The sequence below is a fragment of the Lampris incognitus genome, chromosome 13 (genome assembly GCF_029633865.1).
Source record: "Lampris incognitus isolate fLamInc1 chromosome 13, fLamInc1.hap2, whole genome shotgun sequence".
Classification (NCBI taxonomy): Eukaryota; Metazoa; Chordata; class Actinopteri; order Lampriformes; family Lampridae; genus Lampris; species Lampris incognitus.
The window spans coordinates 28,245,249-28,272,112 of record NC_079223.1 but is presented as its reverse complement, the minus strand read 5'-3'; the positions used below and the strand labels follow the sequence as shown (position 1 = coordinate 28,272,112).

Below are 26,864 nucleotides of genomic sequence, written 5' to 3'. Positions count from 1 at the left end.
GAGGAAGGCCCTGTAGAAGCTCTGCAGCAGCATCCACATCACAGCTGTCTGTCCTGAACAAGTCTGTGTTGAAGTCCACTTCATCTTTCCTCATCCCAGCTGAATCTGTGGTCATCTTTCCATCAATTAAATGAAGACACACCATTTTTTTTTAACCACTGACTTTTCTAAATTAAAGAAGAAAGTGGTTGGTGTTTCCATGTCCTGGACTCTGGTGAAGCATGCTCAGACAAAAGCTCACTTAGCTCTCTCTTGTAGGAAGGAGTTCAGCTGCTGTCTTTTACAGTGTAACAGATCATTATTCTGCTGATCAGTTTGTGAGACAGAAACATCTTCCAGATCTCTTATGTCTTCTTCTAACTCCTGTACAGCTCACTTAATGTTATTTGTGGAATTGTATGTGTATTGCTGGCAAAACACCCTAATTTGGGCCTTTTCTATCACCCACCACTGAGTAAGAGAAAGAAAATTGTCTTTCTTAGACTTCCAATAATCCCAAAAATTTTCTAATTTTCATAAATATTAAGATTATGTAATAATTTAATGTTAAAATGTCAAAATAATTTGGTTTTCCAGTGGGAGATAAAATCAGCTCCATTAAAACTAAATGATGGTCTGTAAAAGCGACAGGATGGATCTGACGTTTAACAAGTCAAGCTGCAAAAGAACCAGATACATAAAACCTGTCTAATCTAGCTGCACTAACTCTGCCATATGATATTTTGACCCAAGTGTACTGAAGGGTGTTTCATCCTCCACATATCAACCAAAGCCGTTTTCTTTAAGACATGGGACAAGATGGAGGATGATTGAAGGTGCGGCTCCTCTCCAGTCCTATCTAAAGTAAAGTCAGTGCAACAATTCCAGTCTCCACCCAATACAATGCACCCCCCCCCGGATCAAAACTACTTAGTTTTTCTTTCAATATTTTAAAAAGCCCTTCATGCCCAGAGCCTTGGTTTGGTGCATAAACATTAATGAAACTAAAGCTAAACTCCTCTATTTCAGCTTTCACCATAAGGACTCTGCCCTTCACAATGTCTGTGCTGGATAAAATGTTTGCATTTAAAGTAGAAGAAAATAAAATAGCAACTCCTGCACTAAAATTTGTCCTATGGCTAAGGACATACTACCCTGCCCACCATAAGCCCCAATCTATTTCATCTGTGCTGTCACTGTGTTTCTTGTAGAAAAACTACATCTAGTCTTTTCTGCTAGGTTACTTCTGTTATTAAAGCTCTTTTCTGTGTGTCTGTGCCCCATACATATTTAATGAAGCCACCCTTAAACCTTGCATATGAGAAGAGACAGACCAGTAAGAAGCCAGACAGAAAAAGACAGCAGAGATGAAACACTCACTGTTGTATGATCATGGTACATTTAAAACGAGTTTCATTTCCTTTACCATTTCAGCCTTAGGCACTTTTACACCTCTCCTTAGACCACTGACATGCTTCTTGAGATGATAACTTGCTTTGCTAGCCAGTAAATCTAACCCAACAACTTTTTGAAATGTAGTAACTGACTGAATAATTTTCTCAACATCATGAAATCTTTGAAATTAACTGATTTACCAAAGGTGCCATCCAGAAATCCGTTAATCTCTTCTAATGAATACAGTTTACATTCATACGTTACATGATCCAGAACGTGGCAGCACATCTGGTCTTTCAACCAACCCAAAACAGCATGTCACCCCACTGTTCATATCCCTCCACTGACTCCCAGTTGCTGCCCTCATCAAATTCAAAACCTTAATGCTCACTTACAAAACAGCAACTAAAACGGCTACCGCCTACCTGAACTCCCTCACTCAGGTCTACACTCAGTCCTGCTCACTACGCTCTGCCAGTGAAAGGCGCCTGGCACTTCTGCCACAATGGGACCCTAAGTCACTAACTAGACTCTTCTCTTCTGTAGTTCCCCAGTGGTGGAACGAGTTACCAAACTCCATTCGATCTGCTGAGTCGACCCAGCTCTTTCTTGAATACCTCCACACCTGATGGTATAAAAAAAAACGCTGCTATGCACCCTATGCATTGCCTTTGTGCACTGCTTATTGACACCTGTGTCCTATCGGACTTGAACCTAGTTTTTTGGCACTTACTTGCGTTGTCGTCTCCTGACTAGATCCTTGTTTGTGTTGTATTAACTCTCAGATGTACATCACTTTGGATGAAACTGTCTGCTAAATGAAATTGTGATATTGTAACATTGTAACATTCTGAGAAATACTGTCCGCTCCACTCTATGTCAGTCACATTATCATGGCAACCAGGAGGCTTCATCACCTGCTCCTCTGCCTCCCTGTCCAGCCTGACCTGCAGCATCTCAGCCTCCTGTACTGCAAAACGTTCCAACCTCCCCATGTCGTCCTCCCTCTGCATTGTCTTGACCACAGGTTCAGACTCCACCTCCCTTGCTAAATTATCATTAGACACAGAGCTGCACACACCGGCGGCTCCGACCACAGAGCCACCAGACTCACTCCATACAGGGAGAGCAGCCTTGGGCAGCATCTGCCAACCGCTGCTTCCCTCCCCACTGTCAGCCAATTTGGCCGCAGCAGCCTATTGCCCGCTGCTCCCCTCCCTGCAGCGGCTTGTTGCCCCCCATTGTCAGCCACAGCGGCCACAGCGGCCTGTTGCCTGCTGCTCCCCTCCCCACTGTCAGCCACATCTGCCTGTTGCCCGGCATTGTCATCCATATCTGCCACAGCGGCCTGTTGCCCGCCATTGTCAGACACATTGGCTTGTTTCCCGCTGCTCCTCTCCCTGCTGTTTGCCACATTGGCTGCAGCGGCCCAATGCCCGCCACTGTCAACCACATCGGCCTCAGTGGCCAGTTGTCCTCTGCTCCCCTCACTGCTGTCAACCACATCGGCCACAGTGGAGCATGCTGCATGCTGTTTATGTAGACAAGCAATCCGCTTGTGAGCCACGTCTCCACACTCAAAACACGTCATAGCATATACCATTTAAAATCCCTCCTCATGCTTAACACAGAAACAGACATCCAGTGTTTGAGTTGGAGTGTCTAAATACATGAACACTTGTCTCCGCAGAGACTGAACATGCTTCAATTTGGTTTCTTTACAGCCCAGAATCACCATCTGGAATCCACTCGTAAACCTCCCAAAGCACTTCAGTTCTTGAGGAAATAAAAGGAGGTACTCCGGACATGGTGATCCGGATGAATGGCATCGCCAGTGGGGAAACTAGTGTAAAGTCATCGTTTACAAGCAAACCGTTTTCTATCAGCCGGTTGACAAACCCCTGCTCCATCATACATACAACAACCACTTTATTCATGTATGATGCGTACGAGACGTTTCCGTGCCCTACCTGTTTTCCTACCACCAACAACATTTGCTTCCCCATGGTACTGGGCCGTGGTACGACCCTTACCCCATACCTCAAAAACAGGGACAGCATCTCAAAGGACGCCATGCCCACGAAGAGCACCATTCACCATCTGCCAAAAACAACCACCAAAAACAAACCAAACTACAATAAGAACAACCACAACTACAAAACAATCATACAATAAATACAGTTGGGGGGGGGGTGGAGAAAAAGTCACAGACTGTCAGCCAAACTCACCAAACTCTCCACAACCAAACTCCCAGCATGCACTCAGACAGAGAGGGAGAGGGAGAGAGCGCGCGCGTGTGAGAGAGAGAAATTTTGATCATACAAAACTCTTTATTAAGCACTACAACTGTGACAAAAGGACATCAAGTACAACAGTGAAAGTGAAAAAATAAGCCAACAATACAGCCAGGATCTTCCCTCGTTACACCGATCAAAAAGAGAAGACCAGGTCTTCATCTCCCACTGAGCACAATACTCCCCCTACTCTCCATTTAAGGCTGAAAGCCTCCAGATTGTCTTCCTTTTTGTAGTAGGCACCTGGAGCTGAGCTTCCAGCAGTGGTGTAAGAACCTGCACTGGGTCCACACAGCGCACTGCCCTGGCTCGGTTCTTACGGCTCAGCCATAGCACTAATTTGGCAGTAGCTGATATAGAGTTTATAAGTGTGTGTGTACCTTTCTCTCTGGCTAGGTATTTGTGACCATAGACAAACAACTGAAAAGAAAAAGCCTCCCCCAAGCCCAAAAACCAACCCCTTAACAACTCAAACACACCCACCAACCTAGGACACTGGACAAATAAATGTGTCAAGAGTGTCCCACCGTGAACAAAAAAAGACATGCCTCCCTGTGATCAGGATCCAGGTGCGCTCTGTGTCTGTTTGTGGCTATCGCTCCACGCACAATTCTCCACTGAAGGCCAGCTGACCATTTTTCAACTGGTAGCATGTACAGGGACCACCAGCAGCCTTTTGGGGAAAAGCCTGGGCCAAAAAACTCAGTCCACCTTGACGCTTTCATGGCCTGCAGAGAGTGAAAGTGCCTCACCTTCACACACAGGATGTAAGCTGCCTTTTTCCCCTGGTCCTCAAACTTATCCAGCCATGGGGTCATGAAAGAAAGGAGTCTGCCCTCCACCTCTTGCCACTCCCCCATATTAGGAGAGACAGTCAACTGTGGAAAGCTATATTACACACCCTCCTCCCACTGGCCAGCTAGCTCACAGTTCTCCATCATAAATTTGCTCAGGTACTCTGAAAACGATGGACACACCTCCCCAATAATATGATTCAACAACCTAGGTCTGATGTTGATGCGTTGTTGCAGGGTCCCGGTGGGTGTCAGCAGTCCCAGAATCACACATCCAGCCTCCTTCAAAGAAGATCTTATGCTGACTGAGGACAGTGTCCAGGCCTGAAAAAGGTGTTGCAAAACAGTGGCTCCTCAAACAGCCACAGACTAGCCATAGCAGCAGGTTCCCTAGTGGCCTTCAGGATCTCCCATACATCCAGAAAGAGGCATAGAAAGGCAAAAGGCCTGTCCGATTTGCCTCCTCCAGCCTCAGCAGAAACAATTTCTTACTGTATCCCAGATGACCAGCTGTCCGCAGGATGAGCTTGGTTGTGTCTAGCCACCACAAACCTCAATGGTAAAGCAGTGTGTGTGCAGACTTCAGCCTAAAGGCCATCACCCGAGAGGTAATGTCCACAAGACCCTGTCCTCTTTCTTCCACTGGCAAGTATAAGGCAGGGGCTCATATTCAGTGCTGCTCTGACCAGAAAAAGTCCACTATGGCCCATTGAACATCGTCAATCAGGCCTCTTGGTGAAGGTAGAACAATCAGTCTGTGCCACAGCGTCAAGGCAACCAAGTTATTGGCAACAAACCTTGACCCTATAGGACAGCTGGGGTAGCAACCATTTTCATTTAGACAACTTGGCACACACTTTCTCCACCACAACGTCTCATAATCCTCTGTGTCGAAAAATACCCCCAACACCTTCATCCCTCTTCTCCCCCCACTGTAGACCTGCAGGCAGACTGGGTGCTGAGCTCTCTCTCTACTGTCCTACCTGTAAGACCTCATGCTTCGCCCAGTTCACTTTTGCTGATGAAACCTTCTGATACAAGCCCAGACTGTCCTGTTGTGCCTCCAGGTCCCCCTGATCCCTGACAAACACGTTTCAATCATCCACGTAGGCAGAAGCTATCAGATAGGTTGTGTGCCTGACAATGAAAGTCGACTGAGACAGCTTCTCAGCCTGCACAGCAGAGGTTCAAAAAAGAAGAAAGAAAGAAGAAAGTCACTTTAATTTGTCATTGTAGGTACAATGAAATGTGTTTTCTGCATTTACCCCATCCTATTGTATAGAAGCAGTGGGCAGTTGCAGCACCTGGGAACCAACTCCAGATCTTCTTTCCATTACCTTGGTCAGGGGCACAGGCAGGAGTATTAACCCTAACATGCATGTCTAGTCAGACTGTAAAGCTGCCCTGAGATGGGACAACCCTGCCTTATCCCACTCTGCACAGTGATTGGCCAGCTCAACCCTCCCTTAACCTTCACCAAACACTCAAAACCACAGTACAACAACCCTACCCATGGTCCATCCTGTCAAGTGTTTTTTTTTGTTTGTTTTTTATCTAAGGAGAGAATATCAATCTCAAGATCATAAAGTTTACATAGGTCAATCACATCTCGAAAAAGAAAAAGATTGTTCTTTATTGCTCTGCCCTGTACACAGTGTGTTTGGACCATATGAACAAGTAGATCCAGGTAGTCTCTTAGTTTGTTTGACAGTGCTCTGGAAAGCACTTTATAGTCCGAGCATAAAAGGGCCACCCACCTCCAGTTTTTGAGCAAAGCTAAATCTCTCTTTTTAGGGAGCAGGGAGAGAACTGCCCTCATAGAAGAAACAGGCATCATCCCTGCATGGAAGCACTCCCAGAGTACTTCATGCAGGTCAGGTCCAACAGAACACCAGAAACGCGTATAAAAGTCAGTGGTAAGACCATCTATTCCTGGAGCCTGCCCTGAAGCCATCTGATCAACAGCTACAGTCAGCTCCTTCAAGTTGTGTTCTCTGTCCAGGTCTGCCTTTTCCTCAGGACTGAGCTGAGGAAGCCCCTCCAGCAGCTCTGCAGCACTGTCCTGATCACACCCCACTGCCCCAAAGAGAGAACAGCAAAAAGCTACAGCATGACTCTTCATTTCCTTTGGACCAGTTTTCGCCCTGCCACTAGCAAGTTTTAGGGATGTCATCAGCTTGCTCCTGGCAACAGTCTTCTCCAAACTGAAGAAGAAAGAGCTTGGCACATCCATGTCTTCTGATGTTGAGGAAATGAGACATAATGGGGGCTCCTTTCACTCTCTCCTGCATGAAAGTCCTGAGCTCCAGTCTTTTTTCTTTCAACAGACCATCAGTAGCAGAGTCTGGATTACCAGCAGTGGAGTGAGATGCACACTGCTGACAGAAGATGTGAATCTGTGCCTTGCCCACTTCCTACCACTGCCCAAGCAAACCCAATAGACCCAAAACTGTTCAAAGCTCTGACGGAAAACGCTATCCTGCAGCAACATACTGAAATGCCAATATGACCTAACTTTTTGCCCAGGAGAAATGATCAAATCCAGTGATGAGATGGTGATCAATGAAGCCAACTGGAGTAATGGAGATACTAACTAGACTGGATGCAAGTGACTGAAATGTAGAACCTATCTAGCCTGGCTGCACTCACCCTGTTATTATTATTATAAGGCATTCTGATTGCTCACCCTGACCCACATGTACTGTCTAGCAGTTTGGTGGTTCAACCTCCATGTATCTAGCAAATCTAATTGAGTAACTATTCTGCCTAAGCTACCAGATGACTGAACGTGTGGTTCCTCACTTGTCCTGTCCATGGTGAAATCAATGGTGCAGTTCCAATCCCCACCTATGATCAGCTGCTCCTGACCATACTTCTGAAGCTCTTCACTCAAAACACTGAGAAAAGTAAATCTGTCAGTCACCCTGAATTGCAGCGTATACGTCGACCAAACAGAAAAGGCACCCTTCAATTTCTACTTTTACAGTCAGAAACCTCCCCTTGACTAACTCCACAGATGATAAAATCCTTGGATTGGATCTTTTAGTTAGCAACACTGCTAGCCCCCCCCCCACTAAAGTCGGTGCCATGGCTGAGTGCATTTGACCCCCCCCAGTCTATCTCATTAGTTTGATCACTATGACTTTCCTGCAGAAAAACCCACATCTATCGTTTTCTGCTTCAGCTACTAAAGCTCTCTTACGTCTGTCCCTCCCACCATTAATGTTAAGAGATCTAACCCTGAGCCCCTGCATAAGATGGGTAGAACGGGAAAAAGATAGTCAGAAACAGACTCACATGAACCAGAAAAAAAAATAAAGCACACTGTGATGCATGATCATTATTTATTTTAAAACTTTTGTCCTTCTTACAGTTTTCCCCTTTGCTGCCTTTCTCAAGGCTGTGACATGATTCTTAAGGCAAAAACGTTTTATCTCACCAAGCAGCTCAAAACCAACCAGCTTCTGCAGATGATAACCAGACCTGATGAACTTGTGTTATTGAAATAATCTTTCACTTTTACTGATTTCCGAAAAATTTCATCCAAAAACCATATGTCCTTCGGAGAATAAAGATCCGTGCTGCAGTATGATATTTCACCAACTGACACAGTCAAATCCGAATCGTAATCCATATCCTCAGCCTCACCTGTTACCTGGCTACTGGGAATCTCTACACTCTCAGTATTCCCTTTAGCAGGCCTACCTCCGCCCTTCATACGCTGTCCCTCATCCTCAGTCCCTACCGAGCTGCTGGATGCAGCCATCTGTTCAACTGCATGTGTTACTGCAAGCTCTGCCCCTGGCTACGAGGCCATAGGCTGAGAGCCTATTTCCTCATCTACAACTGGTGGAGCGGACTGTTTCTCCGACTGACTGTTCTCCTTTCCCCGCCCCTGTCTTCTTTATAAGCTTTATTTACAAACTTAGTAACATACAAAGAGGTTCACTCATTCAACCAGGGATGTAGAATGTGAAAAAACAATAACTGCAAGAGTAAAATCATGACACAGGTCGAGAATTGTGAATTATGTGTCTTAATTGCTTCATTATTTACAGAGACATTATCAGGGGCAGGATATTCCAATCCGCCGTGTTCGCGTTCGCTTGCCGTCTATTCGAACATGTGAGCCGCTTATGGCCGACATCGCCACACGTTCTAGCATACACCATGTACGAGCCATTGCCGTGTTTAACTCTAAAGGAACCCTCCAAACTCTGTGTCGGAGAGTCCAAAAACATAAATACCTGTCTCCTGAGTGACTGAACATGTTTCAGCTTCAGATCTTTACATCAGAGACTGACACTTTTGAAAACACTGGCCCACTAACAGAAATATCACCACAGCCTTGTTCATCCTGGAAACAAACAGTAGATTGCCATGTCCAATTTACTCTCCTACGACCAACAAAACCTCTTCCACCGTCACACTGGGCTCCGGCGGGACTATCCGAATCCCAGCACAGATGGACGGAGGCGGTGACTCGGAAGACGCCATTCCTCCTGAAACCAGCTGACAAAAACACTGAACACACGGTAATAATACATTAAGAAAAATTACCTGATCATCTCTATAGGCCAGATTAAAAATACAGGGGAAAATCAGAAAAAAGGACAGCAAATAACTCAAACTCCACGACAATCACATCCATCACCCTCACTCACCCAACCTCCCAGCATGCAGTGCAGAGAGAGAGAGAGAGAGAGAGAGAGAGAGAGAGAGAGAGAGAGAGAGAGAGAGAGAGAGAGAGAGAGAGAGAGAGAGAGAGAGAGAGAGAGAGAGAGAGCTCAGTGATATTCCCGTCAGCAGAATAAATCCCTACTTTCTCTCCTGTTAACCTGATTTTCTATTGTCAGTTCAATTATCAATTCAGTGATGCTTTATTGACATGACTGCATTAATTACAATGTCGCCAAAGCAAGTGACAGCAAAACAGGTCAACAAAGTAACAAACAATCAAACAAACAAACAAAAATAAAACAAATGAAAAGGGAATAGATAGAACTGGCAGAAATATAGAACAGCAATTGAAAAGCAACTGACAGTAATTGAGAGTGTTTTGGTCCCTCACTGACCCTTAGGCTATGGCGCTATAAAAAATGCAACTTGATTGATTGATTGACTGATTCTGACACATATTGTGCCGCAAGGTGTGCACTTTGGCCCTCTCCTAAAATAAGTGGTCATTGTTCTTTCTCATCCAGGAGTAGAAAATTTGGAATCTGATTTTCAAATTTCTCCTGGTATTTTCTTTTCTTATGTGCTGGCATTTCTCATAATTTAGGAGGAAGTGCATCTCTTTCTCGACCTCACCTGCCATACAGTGACCACATATTCTTTGCTCTTTTGGTAGCCAAGATGTTTTGTGTCTGCCCTTTTCAATGGCTAGACTGTGGTCACTGAGCCTGTACTTGCTAAGGGTCTGTCTCTGCTTACTATCCCTGACAGTGGAGAGATAGTCAGCCAATTTGTATTCTCCTCTAATTTGTGTTGTAATTTGGTTTCTATGTCCAAATGTTCCAAATGTGAGTTTTTGCATTCTTTGATTATTTGGTGTACTCTAATCTGTGGTGGGTTAGCAGTGCTAGTCTGAAACTCATCTGTGTTAGTGGTTACGGGGTTAGTTAGTTTCAGAACCAGCTGACTGAGGGGACTCTTTCTTAGATCTTGGGTTTGAAATGCTTTAAATTGCAATGAGTCATCGGGACTTGATTTAAGGCGCATCCAGAATTTAAGTGATCTTTTTGGCTATTTATTATCAATGGTAAAAGGCCTAATTCTGCCCTGCAAGCATTTGTCGGTGTTTTTCTTTGTACGTTTAGCAAATTTCAACAGAATTCTGCATGCAGGGCTTCTACTGAATGTTTGTCCCATCTAGTGCAGTCTTACTGAGTGGTCCCCATACTTCATTTCCATATACTGCAATGGGCAGGATGACACTGTCACATATTTTGGACCAGATTTTAATTGGGATGTCTGTTTTATAGAATTTTCTTTTTATTGCATAGAAAGCTCTTCGGGCTTTCTCTTTAAGTGCATTCACTGCCAGACCAAAGCTTCCCGAGGCACTGATTTTCAGTCCCAGGTAATCATAATTAAACATGTGCTTTAGGGCGGTGTTACCTAGAGTAAATAGGTGTCTACTTTCCTGACACCTGGGCTTCTTTTCGAAGATAGGTAGGTAGGTCTTTATTTCAAATATAGTAAACAAGCAAATATTATTATTTCAAACACAGCAAACAAGCAAACGTTTTATTCTGCCAAGATCATAATCTTTGTCTTTTGTTTACTGCCAGGGCCCAGTTCTGACAGTATTTCTCTAGCAGATCCAGATGCTGCTGTAGACCCTGTTCTGTGGATGACAGCAGCACCAGGTCATCTGCAGAGAGCAAGAATTTAACTTCTGTGTTGTTTAGGGTGAGGCCAGGAGCTGCAGATTGTTCCAGTAACGCCGCTAACTCATTGATGTAGATATTGAACAGGGTTGGACTCAAACTGCAGCCCTGTCTCACCCCTTGCCCTTGAGTGAAGTATTCTGTTCTTTGGTCGCCAAGTTTTACTCCGCACTTATTTTCCAAATATGTAGATTTGATTATGTCACACACTTTACCCCCTACTCTACTTTGGATGATTTTAAGCCATCGTGCCAGATAGAATCAAATGCTTTCTTAAAATCAATGAAGCATGCAAATATTTTTTTGCAAGTTATTTTTTCTTTTTTTGGTGAACATGTTGATTAATTGAGCATTCAGTTAAACTAGCTAAATATTAAATATGTGCTGCTCCTTTAAGAGAGATGCCTGAATGTTGAGTGTGCTGCACTGTTTGTCCATGTAGACTTGCCGTAGTTTCCTTTGCACTGAAGAAGTCTTGAAGAAAAGCTGTTGTCTTTCCTCTTCTCCTTCCCTTTTTCTCTGCCGAACTCTAAAGAACATATGTTTTTTCACAGTGCTTCTGACAGTAAACATCTTAAACTTACCTGCTGTCTCCTGGATTTTATCAAGGAACCTGTTTAGCTATCTGCCAAGCTAGCAATCACATCTACATCCTAGTAAGGGCTGAATAAAATATATCATGCAAATTATGAAATATTTTCACGTCTGCATTCAAAATTTACAGTTTACTGGAAATTGAATTTGTCCATTTAATTAATTGTACATCTGAGGATCAACTCATCTTTTCCATTTATCACGTTGGTTTTATTCTGAAGCCTCTCTGGATAAGAGCCTTCTCTAATGGCCACACTGTAAAATGGTCAAAGTGAGGAAAGACATACATAAATCCTTGCTGTTTTACCAGCATATGAAAGTATTATTGGCTTATTTCGTAAATTAAGATATTCAGATTGGGTCTGCTGTCAGCTCTCTATCACCTGAACCGAACTTCATTTACTTTAATTTCATTTAAGTCCTCTGTGTTGTGACAAAGGGCGCTGCAGCCTTGCTGTCACAGAGAGCAATACTTTCAACTCCAACATGGTTCTTATTTTGTTTCATTTACTGCGTGAGCTCTCCTCCTCTTCACTGTACACACACCACCGCTCTACACTGTACACACACCACCGCTCTACACTGTACACACACCACCGCTCTACACTGTACATACACCACCGCTCCACACTGTACATACACCACTGCTCTACACTGCACATACACCACCGCTCTACACTGTACATACACCACCGCTCTACACGGCATCTCTGATGGAATAAATACACAGCAAAGAGGAGCTGTCTGGAAGACGTCAGACTGTTTCTGGGTCGCCTGATGACCCTGTGCAGGCAGATTCAATATTCTGCAAGTAATTCATTTACCAAGAAGCATCGTCCCCGTATGACCTCTGATCTTTCAAACCCCAGAGGAGCTGCTGAGCCCTGATCCGGACGGTTGTAAGAATCAACACATCTCCAACGATGAAGCAAGTTAATCAGTATGCACACACACACACACACACACGCACACACACAAACATACGCATGCACGCACACACAGACACACACATACACACAGACACAGACACATGCACACACACACATACACACAGGCACACACATAGACAAACACACACACACACGCACATACATATGCACTCACACATATATACACACAGATACACACATACACACAAACATAAGCGCGCGCACACACACACACTTGCCTACATGCTGTTAGTTCCTCTCAGGTTAATCAAATTTACTGAATGTGAATGCGGTGTTATGGTTGTTAATTAAGTAAAACAAGTTGTGAGTAAACTGCTGTCAATACGCTCTTCACACCTCTGCTTAATGGGTCGTTAAGGAAAACAGCCACAGCGTTTCTCTATCTCACTGTTCAACACAAACATGACCAGAGCTACATGAAGCGCTGCAGTCGCAGGCACCATGTAAATAATATATAATAATAATAATATATTATTACCATATATCATAATAATATATAATTATTACAATAATAATAATAACACACTGTTATATTGTTATTAAATGCAATAATAATTTAATTGTAATAATCATATTATAATAATAGATTATTAATAACTATAATGTAAACATATGTTATAATAATGATATATTATTATAACATATTCAGCAGTAGCCGTTGTGGAATATGAAGGACCTGGTCTGAAGGAGAACATCAGAGAGGAACCGTAGAGACGTTGGAGCTGACGGAGGTTAATCAGCGCTAATAAAGGCTGGATTAGGGAACACGTGTACAGGATGAACAGGTCTTGGTTTATAAGAGTTTAATTGGCAGAATTCACTATTTGGTTGACCGAGTTTCTACTTTAAACAGTGACGATAAAGTTGGATTGAGGTACCGAATAAAGGCCTCTCGGCTCCTTTCCCTGATCAGTAACATGCAGACGTGATGCCACTCACAGTGAGCACGTTGGGGTGCTGCAGCCGCTCCATCAGACTCATCTCCTTCAGCAGTTTGAAGGAGGCCAACCGGTAGCAGTCTCCCACCGAGCCGTACTGCCTCACACAGCTCTCCATGTCGTGTCCTCCGAAGTCTACCGACTTGAGCGCCACGGAGAAGCTCCGGTTCAGTGCCGCCCGGTACACCGCCTTGGTGTAGCCGGAGCCCAGGTACCGAACCTCCGTCACGTTGTCTAAACTGCTGCAGCCGAGCGGCACTCGAGTCCGGTTGGAGTCCCGCAGAGCCGCGGTGAAATCCTGCAGAGATCCGGACGAAGGAATCTGGGGTCGGTCTTTGGTGCCATCCGAACCGGGGGCCGGGTTATTCCAGCTCCGCTCTCCCGGCTCCAGATCCATCAGCCTTCGCCTCTCCAAAGGTGGAACCGGGTCCGCCGGGCTGCCTCCGTGTCGTCGGTACCGTACCACCTCGTCGAACCGCTGCCGAATCTGCAGCTGCAGGTCTCGCTGTGTCTCTGAGGTGTCGGACCGGCCGCCCTGCGCGAACACAGACTCTGTTCCCACCGGCTCCCCGACATGCAACCGCGAGTCTCGGGCTGTCTGCTGCTGCCTCTCCTGGTGGAACCGGACCCCGTGGTCCCGGGCCTGATGGTGGTGGTCGAAACCCGGGATGTAAAACAAATTCATGACGGTACCGAGGAGGAAGGACAGGCCCAGTCCCACCGCCACCACCGTTTTCCTGCGCTTCATCATCTGTTGGATTCCCGGCATGAAGCAGCTTTGTCCGCGGCTCGACTCGAACCTCGAACCTCGAACCCTCCGGATCCGGACTGTCCAACAAAACGAGCGAGAGTTGACCCCCCCCCCCAAAAAAAAAACGAGAAAAAAAAAACGAAAAAAACCTGGGATGCGGTCCGACGGATTCAGGTCTTCATCATCGGGTTTTATGCTTGATCCTCCATAAAACCAGAAACCATAAAACGCCTTTTTCACTGACGGTCCTGCAGAAAGAAAAAACCCCAGTGAGCGCCTCTCTCTCTCTCGCTCTCGCTCTCGCTCTGTGTGTGCGTGCGCGTGTGTGTGTGTATGTCTCTCTCTCTCTCTCGCTCTCTCTCTCGGTGACTGACAGTCTACGTCGCGGTGCAGCTGTGATGACTGTAGTTCTTTGCGTCGTTGGCTTGTGTATTGGCGCGGTATGGTCGGGTGTGTTTTGAAACACATTACCCAGACTGCAGTTCGGCTAGACGGCTGCAGGAGGAGCAGGTCTGTCCGAGAGAGGGAGATCCGAAGGAAACGGGGGACGATGGACATGTAGTCAGCCTTTTTATAGATGCTTGGATAGACAGGTTTTAATCTACGGAGTGGACACAACTCAGCAACACGAGGCTCACTTTTTACATCAGCATCCGATTATTCAACACGGTTTTTATCACGTGTGTCTGCGTTACAGACCGGGACACGGTGGAGAATTGGTTCCGTTGGAAATAATGGAGGTAATGAGTGGGACGTGGCTGAGGTCTCCGAGTCCATTAGTCCCATAAACAACTGTTATTTCAGACCTGCCGCCCCTCCCCTCCCCTCCCCTCCCAACACACACACACACACACACACACACACACACACACACACACACACACACACACACACACACACACACACACACACACACACACACACACACACACACACACAGAGTTTATCTTTAAATATCTGCGCTGTCCTTTAAGCTGATGCAGCCAGTGGTTGACTGGGACAGGGAGGTGTGTAATTATGTCCCCGGAGTCGGAGAAGTGAAAACAGACATGGACGACTGATAAGCAAATAATGGGATAAATAATGGGATAGATAATGGGATAGATAATGGGATAAGCGGCTTGGATAATGAATGGATGGATGGATGGACGTCAAATGTAGAGCCCATAATGAAATGAATGAATTTGGCCAGTCCTTGTTAAGGTGTGGGTGAGAAGAGCTCCTCGTGTCATTATCGGGACTTGCTGGGATGCTGAGCCGCCGCGTGTATAACACAGGGTCTCTGCCGGGGGGGGCGGCCTGTCCATCAAATCACCGCTAACGCTGTTCGCAACTCGTTAACTAATTAGCAAATACAATCAAAGGGGAAGCCTACAAACACAGCGGGGGGCAGGCCGGGGGGTAATAAAAAGTGTGAGGGCGTCATTAACTTTGTTGATCTGATGAAAATAAATGTTTGACTTAATTCTTTATAATGAGTCTTACGGACTCAGACAGCGCTGGTTTATTGTCTCTGATCCTCCTCTAATGTTGTATAGTCTGGAAATGGTTTTGTGTGTTTGTTTAAAACTGCTTTTCAACTTGTTCTGTATTTCTTATTACCCGTCTTTGACTCCGTGAAATGTGCCGTGCATCCAGATGAACCGATTCAACCTTCTTTGAACATGAAAATGGGTTTTGTTTGCTGCCGTTGACTTTACAGAAACAGCCGAAGCCAAACAGCGCAGAGTTAAGTCAGCCACACGAGGAGACGCCGGACGGTTGAATGTGCTGAGAGGAGCGCGTCGGCGGGGCGGAGCACCTGGCACCGGCCCAGGAGGGCGCAAGGGGGGAAGGAGGTCACCTCTCTAAATCCTCTCATTTTAACGAGATCCTTTAGAGACAATGGTCGGTAGGAGTGTCCTTAAAAATACTAGATTTTCATTTAATCTTGTATCGGTTGAATGACAGTCCACCCGGCAGGAGGTGGAAGAGGAGGGGGAGGAGGAGGAGAGGGAGCAGAAGGTGGAGAGGAGAGGAGGAGGGGGACAAGAGGGAGGTGAAGGAGGTGGATGAGGGAGGAGGAATGGAAGTTGGAGGAGGAGGAGCGGAAGTTGGAGGAGGGGGTTGAGGGGGAAGAGAAGGTGGAGGAGGAGGTGGAGGAGGAGGAGGGGGCGAGGGAGGAGGAGCGGAAGTTGGAGGAGGGAGAGCAGGAGAAGGAAGAGAAGGGGTGTAGGAGGAGGAGGGAGACAAGGAGGAGGACAAGAGGAAGGTGGAGTAGGGGGACAAGGGAGAGGGAGTGGAAGTTGGAGGAGGGGTGGCAGAGGGGCAGGACGAGGCGGTGCAGTAATCCGGGTTCTCTGGTTTACACTGGATTCAGACAGTTGACTGCGTTTGTTTTAGTAATCTGCTTTAATTAATCAAGGCTAAGGGTTGGCGTTTCTAAATCCTGTTTGCACCCTGAACAATCAAATAATATTTTCACAAATTATAAAAATTAACACTTAAATCCATTACCTGAAAATGGTTTTCAAAAATCCTTAAAATCTACTTTTGTTGGTCATTTTAACGTTAAACTCAGTTTGTCTGACTCATTGGGAGTCGGTTGGTCTTCGGAGTGAGAAGCACATTTGTACTGAGAGAACGGGACGGAAGGCAAAGTGTGCTTCAGAGATGCTGCATGAAGACGCCTGCAGGTGCTGTTTAGAGGTTCTCATCAGCCCAGAGCATCTTAGATTGCTGCTTCACATTAGAGGTCATATGCGTTGAAGCTGGTCTGAGCAGAGCGGACTCATGACCCCAATGGTGCTCCCAAGATGTCCACAACAAACACATCTTATTTAAACACACAAGTTATGAAATGCTCTCAATTTACCATCAATCTTCATTCCAACCCTCACCTATGGTCATGAGCTTTGGGTAGTGGCCGAAAGGGTGAGATCGCGGCTACAAGCGGCTGAAATGAGTTTCCTCCGTAGGGTGTCTGGGCTCAGCCTTAAAGATAGGGTGAGGAGCTCGGACATCTGGAGGGAGCTCGGAGTAGAGCCGCTGCTCCTTCAAGTTGAAAGGAGTCAGTCGAGGTGGTTCGGGCATCTGATTAGGATGCCTCCTGGGCGCCTTCCTTTGGAGGTTTTCCAGGCACATCCAACTGGGGGGAAACCCTGGGGTAGACCCAGAACGTGCTGGAGGGACTACATGTCCAATCTGACCTGGGAACACCTTGGGATCCCCCAGGAGGAGCTGGAGGGCGTTGCTGGGGAGAGGGACATTTGGAGTGCCCTACTTAGCTTGCCGCCGCCGCGACCCGACCCCGGAGAGGCGGCTGATTATGAGATGAGATGAGATGAGATGATATGAGATTAGATGAGATTAGATGGGATTAGGTGAGTTTATTAGTAGGACAAGGACAAGCTGAACGGAACAACACAGAGGACTGCTTATTATCTCACTGTCCAACTTTAATGCTCATTCTCTGCACAAAATATTCAGGGCCAAATAGTATTTCCACAGATGGGATATGACAAGTCCAGCTGTCAATCATCATAACAGATGTGCAGTGGGCGGGACTTGCTTGGGGACAGTGAGGGGAGGATTAGATGGAGTGATAGGAGAGGAGGGGAAATGGTCTGGGAGCGCATCCGGAGGAGCAGGCAGGAGGTGCTGGGGAGTGGTTGGAGGTGTGTGTGTGTGTGTGTGTGTGTGTGTGTGTGTGTGTGTGTGTGTGTGTGTGTGTGTGTGTGTGTGTGTATTTGAGTGGGGGGTGGTGGAACCTGACCCAGAGGGATGCAGTGGACTGTGGAGTATCCACAAAGGAGGGTCGAGAGCAGTAGACCACATAATGAAGAGAGAGAGAGAGAGAGACAGAGAGAATACCTTATCTGTTCCCACTGTTTGGAGTTTAATAATGAACATCATGGTTTTAATCATTGTAAAGTGAATGTTATGAGGACAGAGACACAGAGAGAGAGACAGAAATGTGAGATATTTAACATACTGGTAGAAATATATAAACACAGAGTGATATTCTGTGTGTGTGTGTGTGTGTGTGTGTGTGTGTGTGTGTGTGTGTGTGTGTGTGTGTGTGTGTGTTGCTTCACAGGCACTGGGCCCCTTCTACAGACAGAGGGGCTCTGTGTGTGAGCCTGATCTGTACAGCATTCAGAGAGAGAGAAACCCAGAGACATGTTGCCCTCTCCTTCCCTCCTCTCAAGGAATAACTGTTGTTTCTTAGTCTTTGCAGTCACCAGAAGGCTGCTACATCTGGACACAACATGGCACCCAGTTCACCCCATACGCACATGCACACACACACACAAACACACGCACGCACACACACACACACGCACGCACGCACGCACGCACACACACACACACACACACACACACACACACACACACATTTTGAATTCTTTATGTCCACATTTTATAAACACATTACAAAAGGACATAAATTATTCAGATGCATGATGTTAGGACTTGTGTCATATGTGTTAGTATGGCAATAACATTTGCATGCACAAAACCAAATGTTCAGCTTCCATACAAGGATGGAGAACGCAGGGTCTTCTCCATACAGAACAGCTGCCAATAACAGCTGAAACTGAGCAATATCTCAGTAGTTGCTTGGCCCTTCTCTTTGTCAATTCCACCATCTGTAAACACACGCGCGCACGCACGCACGAACGCACACCAGTCAGATTCCTGCTCTGAACACGGGCAGAATCTAGTTTTCCTGACGTAAAGTCGTGTGTTAGCTAGGAGTTTAGCTAGCATGTTAGAGTTACTGAAGTGGTTCTTAACCAATGTTCCAATGCCTCAGGTCTACGACTAAATGTGTCCAAATGTGGAATTTTGTCTCTGCATGATTGTAAGGATTCTGTAATGGGAAATATCCCGGTAAAAGATTTGGGAATATATATATATATATATATATATATAACTAAACATCTTATAGCTAGAAAACACCTACATTTCTGGCTTCAAAGGGATTTATCTATTTTAGGTAGAACTCGCCTCCAAAGCAGAGGGACTGTCTCACTTTGTGTATCCATCTGTAAGTGATTCTACAGCCACAGAAGTAAATAAAACTTTCTTATATTTCATTTGGCAGAATAAATCACATAAGCTTAAAAAGAAGGAGGTCTTGAAGTTCTAGATTTTGTTGATACTGTTAATACTTTTAAAGTTAACTGGTTAAACAAGTGTCTTAAAAATCCCGATTCCATATTTGGTATTTCATCCCAAATCCTTCAGAAAAGTGGAGGCCTTTCTTTTCTTTTGATTTGTAATCATTTGCCAGACAGATTGCCAGTTAAATTGTCAAAAAATTCCATCCTCAAGCCCTTCTAGCCGTAAGCTGTCTTATGTCCACAATTTCTCACCCCACAAAACTTTTCTCTGGAATAACTGTGACATACTTATCAGAAACAAATCCTTATTCTTTCCTAAATGGTTCCAAAGAGATATTAATAATATTTTCAATAAATCTGGCAATATCTTGTTGTATGAATGCTTTATGTCCATACACAGTTTTCCTATTCCCTTCAGAAAATTTAATTCCTGAACTTGTGCTATTCCAAAAGAGTGAATTCATCTTGTGAAAAACTACTTGCACTATCGTGAAAATAAGATAACACAACCTTTGCTGATGTTGGATGGAATTGAACTAACAGAAAGTGTAACAATAAACATATTCACCAAACCTTTCAAAGAAAGAACAAAACTGTACCTAGAGACAAATTTTTCTGGAGGTCTAAAATTGAGGACATAAAGTGGAGAAGGGCTTGGCTTTTACCTTACAATTACTGTATTTCTAACAAGGCCGAGAAAATACACTACCGTTCAAAAGTTTGGGATCACCCAAACAATTGTGTGTTTTCCATGAAAAGTCACACTTATTCACCACCATATGTTGTGAAATGAATAGAAAATAGAGTCAAGACATTGACAAGGTTAGAAATAATGATTTGTATTTGAAATAAGATTTTTTTTACATCAAACTTTGCTTTCGTCAAAGAATCCTCCATTTGCAGCAATTACAGCATTGCAGACCTTTGGCATTCTAGCTGTTAATTTGTTGAGGTAATCTGGAGAAATTGCACCCCACACTTCCAGAAGCAGCTCCCACAAGTTGGATTGGTTGGATGGGCACTTCTTGCGTACCATACGGTCAAGCTGCTCCCACAACAGCTCAATGGGGTTCAGATCTGGTGACTGCGCTGGCCACTCTATTACCGATAGAATACCAGCTGCCTGCTTCTGCTCTAAATAGTTCTTGCACAATTTGGAGGTGTGTTTAGGGTCATTGTCCTGTTGTAGGATGAAATTGGCTCCAATCAAGCGCTGTCCACTGGGTATGGCATGGCGTTGCAAAATGGAGTGATAGCCTTCCTTATTCAGAATCCCTTTTACCCTGTACAAATCTCCCACCTTACCAGCACCAAAGCAACCCCAGACCATCACATTACCTCCACCATGCTTAACAGATGGCGTCAGGCATTCTTCCAGCATCTTTTCATTTGTTCTGCGTCTCACAAACGTTCTTCTTTGTGATCCAAACACCTCAAACTTGGATTCATCCGTCCACAACACTTTTTTCCAGTCTTCCTCTGTCCAATGTCTGTGTTCTTTTGCCCATCTTAATCTTTTTCTTTTATTGGTCAGTCTCAGATATGGCTTTTTCTTTGCCACTCTGCCCTGAAGCCCAGAATCCCGCAGCCGCCTCTTCACTGTAGATGTTGACACTGGTGTTTTGCGGGTACTATTTAATGAAGATGCCAGTTGGGGACCTGTGAGGCGTCTGTTTCTCAAACTAGAGACTCTAATGTACTTATCTTCTTGCTCAGTTGTGCAACGCGGCCTCCCACTTCTTTTTCTACTCTGGTTAGAGCCTGTTTGTGCTGTCCTCTGAAGGGAGTAGTACACACCGGTGTAGGAAATCTTCAATTTCTTAGCAATTTCTCGCATGGAATAGCCTTCATTTCTAAGAACAAGAATAGACTGTCGAGTTTCAGATGAAAGTTCTCTTTTTCTGGCCATTTTGAGCGTTTAATTGACCCCACAAATGTGATGCTCCAGAAACTCAATCTGCTCAAAGGAAGGTCAGTTTTGTAGCTTCTGTAACGAGCTAAACTGTTTTCGGATGTGTGAACATGATTGCACAAGGGTTTTCTAATCATCAATTAGCCTTCTGAGCCAATGAGCAAACACATTGTACCATTAGAACACTGGAGTGATAGTTGCTTGAAATGGGCCTCTATACACCTATGTAGATATTGCACCAAAAACCAGACATTTGCAGCTAGAATAGTCATTTACCACATTAGCAATGTATAGAGTGTATTTCTTTAAAGTTAAGACTAGTTTAAAGTTATCTTCATTGAAAAGTACAGTGCTTTTCCTTAAAAAATATGGACATTTCAATGTGATCCCAAACTTTTGAACGGTAGTGTACATTTCAAAATCTTACATAAAATATACCCTGCTAACTGTTTTGTTGCCAAGTTTACAGACATTGATGTTGTACTTTTTCTTAAACATAATACAGAAACCATCTCGCACTTATTCTTTGATTGTGAAATATCCCATAAATTTTGGATTGATCTACAGTCTTTTTTTAAACTGCATACTCTGTCTACTCCTTTAACATTAGAGATATTATCTGTTACTATGATAATCCAAAAGATGGTGCTCTTGATTATCTGATTAATTTTGTTATTTTATATGCAAACATTTTTATTCACAAACAGAAATTCTCTAAATCACTACCAGAGATAATTCCTTTACTCCAAGAACTGAACTGTTCACTTAACAACAAAAAAGTAATAAGCTGTTGAATTACGATGAAACTTTTTTCCCTGAAACCTCTGTTTGATTATTTTAGATTTGTACATATGTACACCGGTCGATGGACGATGATGTTCACGGATAACATTGTGATCTGTAGCGAGAGTAGGGTGCAGGTTGAGGAGAGCCTGAAGAGGTGGAGGTGTGCACTGGAGAGAAGAGGGATGAAAGTCAGTAGGAGCAAGACGGAATACCTATGCGTGAATGAGAAGGAGGACAGTGGAATGGTGAGGATGCAAGGAGTAGAGGTGATTAAGGTGTACGAGTTTAAATGCTTGGGGTCAACTGTCCAAAGTAATAGGGAGTGCAGAAGAGAGGTGAAGAAGAGAGTGCAGGCAGGGTGGAGTGGGTGGAGAAGAGTGTCAGGAGTGATTTGCGACAGAAGGGTACCAGCAAGAGTTAAAGGGAAGGTTTACAAGATGGTTGTGAGACCAGCTATGTTATATGGAATTAACATGTGTCTCTGTGGTCCACATTGAGATTGGATTTAGCTGTCCCATACCAAATAATCCCATGCATTATATCTGTGCAAAGTGTTATATTTCAAAGAAAACCTTGGTTGGCTGGGCAGGCTGCACTCATTATGATGAATGTTCAGTAACTTATGCTGTTATTGAGAATATATTTTAGAAAAGGTCGACACTGTCTTAGACATTTGCTAAACCATAGACAACCCAGTGACAGATCTGGTGCAGGTCAGGGTCCATTTTGTGGTCAATAGGCCGGGTTCAGTTAGAATAGCTATATTCACTCTTTCACAAATGCGCATATATACACGCCTGCCCCCCATTGCCAGCATGACAGACTTCTAGATGTGCACGTGTCGATGCGTGCATGAGTACCAGTGTATGGAGCAGTTCCTGCGTTGGAGAATGTGCTGGTATGCAGGACGGTTATCTCCCATCGTGCATCTGTTGCAGCATGGAGGCTCAGCGAACAGGGTGGTCTGACATCACCACCAACAGCTACTGACATGTCTGTCTGTCTGTCTGTATGACTGTCTGTCTGTTTAGCACACTCTCTCCAAACCTCCATTTGGCCTTGATAATAGAAGTGCAAGTTTAATCGTAAGAAAACCTCTGACATCACCACCAACAGCTACTGACATGTCTGTCTGTCTGCCTGTATGACTGTCTGTCTGTTTAGCACACTCTCTCCAAACCTCCATTTGGCCTTGATAATAGAAGTGCAAGTTTAATCGTAAGAAAACCAATGAAGAACTCAGATTAAAACTGAAAACTCAGGCATAAAACAGTACTGACCTGAAAAATGGTTTACTCTGTGTGTGTGTGTGTGTGTGTGTGTGTGTGTGTGTGTGTGTGTGTGTGTGTGTGTGTGTGTGTGTGTGTGTGTGTGTGTGTGTGTGTGTGTGTGTGTGTGTGCATGTGTTGCATTTTATGATGTGTGCACAAAAATATGCATTTCCTCAGACACACCACTGCATAGTGACTCCTCTCTCTTTCTTTCTCTCTCTCTCTCTCTCGTTCTCGCTCTCTCTCTCTCTCTCTCTCTCTCTCTCTCTCTCTCTCTCTCACACACACACACACACACACACACACACACACACACGCACACAGTCACAGAGACTTGTCATTGAGGAAGCTCTTATTAAAGTAGGTTTTCAGAACCTTTCATGTTGCATCAGGAGACTCTGGACTCCCTAGTTCAGCCTGAGTGGGTCTGGTGGGTTTAAGTCTGGACTCTGGTTCTGCAGTCTGGATACAACACATTTTATATTTAGAATATATTAATTTAGCTGATTCAGCTGACTCGGAGCAACAAGCTTTGAGGATCAAATCAGCAGCCAGCAGTGTGGAGGTCAAAGGTCAAAACTATGACATGGCTACAGTAGCAGATCAGAAAGTTAGTAGCAGACCAGTTCTCCAACCAGACGCTGGCTCAGATCCCCATCATCTGTCCACACAAACTCAGCTACAGATGTCTCCTTGTGTTTCAGTCGGACCAATTCAACTAAATTAGTTTCAGTAATTCCTTTAAATTTAGAGAAGAAAATCTGATTTCCCTAAATGTTGGTCTCAGATCAGTCCTCAATAGCCTCACATGACTCTTTACTTTCCCGCTCGGTTTCCTCTTTTTTCTGTCCTCTCCTCTGGCTCCGCCTCCCTAAATGGATGAACTCTCTTCTAACTTCATGCCGTCTATAGATTAGTTAAAATTAGATTATTTCATTTCAGATTATATTATATTATTTTAGAATAGATTAGGTTATATTATTTTACATTAGATTAGATTAGGTTATATTATTTTAGATTAGATTAGATGAGATTATTGAGAATAGATTAGGTTATATTATTTTAGATTAGATTATTTTAGATTATGTTAGATCAGATTAGATTACTGGTGAAGTAAACTAAAAGTTGTTTGAATAGATCAGCATAATAAAGCCTCACTGTGGTGTTCTGGTCCAGGTACTGGTGGTTTTGTAGTTTTAGGTTCACAGTGTTCTTCAAATGGATCATTCCAGGGTGTGAACAGGCCAACAGCCACTGCCACTCTAGGACGACATCACCCAGAGGTCAAAGGTGAGAATGTTCTATACCTATACAGATTATAAACAGTACTTGACGATAATTCAAAATGACAAAAACTTCAATAACTCCTCCTTTTGCCTCTTCTCTTTCCTCTATGGTCCCACAGGTAACTCTTTCTCTCTGTCTGTCTCTCAATTTAATTTTCACTTTCAATTTCAGTATGCTTTATTGGCATGAATGTCAGATGAACAATATTGCCAAAGCATCAAGATGAGAAAAAAATAAAATGCCTTAAATTGATAAAATAGATAAATTTAAAAAAAGAAAATGGCAGAAAAGAGTAAACGTGTGTGTATGTGTGAACGCGCGTGCGTGCATGCATGCTGTACTGTATGCAGAAGTAATTAATGTTTGATTAGGATCAATAAAGAAACAATTAACAACAATATAGTAATACAAAATCGTACCCAAGTATAAAATAGTCGTCGTCGTCATCGTCGTTGGTGTCTCTTGTGTCCGAGGATCCATTCCAAGAGATTAAGGTGTGTGCTCGAAACGAAGACGGCTTGACAGTCCAAGGTGAGAATAGAAGAGACTGGAACAGCACGGACAGGGGATAATAGGGGGTGGACCCGCTCCTGCGGGTCTCTGTTCTTGGCAGTTTTTTTGATGGCAGCGCTTTTCTTCCGTATGCGTTCATTTGTCAGTTTCGGCCTGATGGAACCAGCCAGGCAGGCAGCTCTCCAGTGTTTTCAATTGTCCGCTACTTTTTCCCAGTTCTTAGGGTCGATGTTGAAGGTGATCAGTGTTCCCCTGATACAGTCCTTGTAGCATGCTTTGGGAGCTCCTCTTTTTTTTTGACCTTCAGTCAGTTCGGAGTATAGGATTTGTTTCGGGAATCTGTCGTTTGGCATTCTGTGGATGTGGCTAAGCCACTGCAGCTGGTGATGTTCAATTGTTGTCTCAATGGAGGGGAGATCGGCTCTTTTGAGAACTTGATTGTTGGTGACCCATTCTTGCCAGGAAATTCCCAGAATACTTCTCAGTTTTTGCTGGTGGAAGCATTCTAGTTTATGGATTTGGTACTTGTAGAGGGTCCAGGCTTCACAACCATACAGGAGGGTTGAAAGAACCACTGTACAGTAAACCATGATTTTGTTTATGTCTTGAGATCACAATCACATAGAAAACACGGTGAGAAAGTCGGCCAAAGGGAGTGTGGGCAGCTTTCAGTCTGTTGGTGATATCCGGTTCTAGACTGCATGTTTCTTTGAGGATACTTCCAAGGCACTGAAAGGATTGAATTGTTCTATAGGTTGGCCATGGATGTTGATTTGAAGCGGAAGTCCTGGAGTATCCTGAGGCACAACAGCAAGCGTTTTGGTTTTCTTGATGTTCACAGAAAAGTCAAAAGTTTCGTAGGCCTGAACAAAGGAGTTGGTGATCAACTGAAGACCTTCTGGAGTTATGGCAAAATCATATCAAAGTATAAAATAGTATGAAAGTATCAAATGTAAACAGTAGAGAGAGTAGAGAGGTCAATCCAAAGGCAGAGCATGAGTTGTGAGGAGACTAACTACAAACCGTCCTGTGTTGGGCTGCTTGTCTCTCAGGCTGACATGACCTGACATCTCTTGCTGCTTCTATGCTGCTGACACTGTTTTCTCCAAGTAGATGTTACATATCGTCACCTTCTTAAAATAATGGCCCAAGTCATATTTTCAAGTTTTTCAAAAAACAGAATAAACTGAAACTGAAACAAAATTTGTCAGTTTATTCTGTTTTTTGAAAAACTTGAAAATATGACTTAGGCCATTATTTTAAGAAGGTGATGATATTAGTCTGGCCAGAGAGTGCATCAAAATCTTGGTATTGACATTACATTTTTGTGAAGAACTTTTTTCTAATTTCTTCATATGTGGTACATTGTAGCAGGAGATGTTGCTGTGTCTCCACCTGTCTCTGTGGACAGAGCTGACAACCTGTCTTCTCTGGGCAGCAGGTCTGCCTGTGTAGGCCAGTCTCTATGGCCAGGCTGGGATCATTGAGTCTGTACATAGTTAATGTCTCAGTTTCTCATCAGTCATGCTGGTCAGCTAGTTTGATAGAGAGACTGAAGTTTGCTTTGAGTTTTTGTGATAAATGTCCAGTAGTTAATGTAATTTTCTTGTTCTTTAGCTATGATTTGGGTGGGCCAGATGGTGTGAGGGCTGTCCTGATGCCTTGTGCTGTTGGCTGAGCTGAGCCTCAGGCCCAGCTGGCTGACAGGACTCCTCTCTCTGTTCTCCTCATGGTACTGGAGAGCTTTGTAATGGTAGGATCTGGGATCACTTGTGTTTAGGTGTGTGTAAAGTTTGAATGCTCTTTTTTGGATCCTAATTAAAAGGGGAAATTGGCGTAGTTCAGCTCAGCATCCATTGTTGGGGGTGTTCCTGTAGACTCTGGTGCAAATCTCAGT

At 44.3% G+C, this 26,864-nt stretch overlaps 1 protein-coding gene across 1 annotated transcript in view; it reads right to left on the bottom strand.

Annotated features, from left to right (window-relative positions):
- The window catches only part of pkdcca (protein kinase domain containing, cytoplasmic a), a 42,286-nt gene extending 28,178 nt beyond the window's left edge, over positions 1-14,108 (bottom strand). The window contains exon 1 of the mRNA XM_056291427.1: positions 13,341-14,108. Within this exon, the coding sequence (XP_056147402.1) occupies positions 13,341-14,108 (768 nt within the window). The remainder of the gene's footprint in view (positions 1-13,340) is intronic.
- Between the last annotated feature and the right edge of the window lie 12,756 nt (positions 14,109-26,864).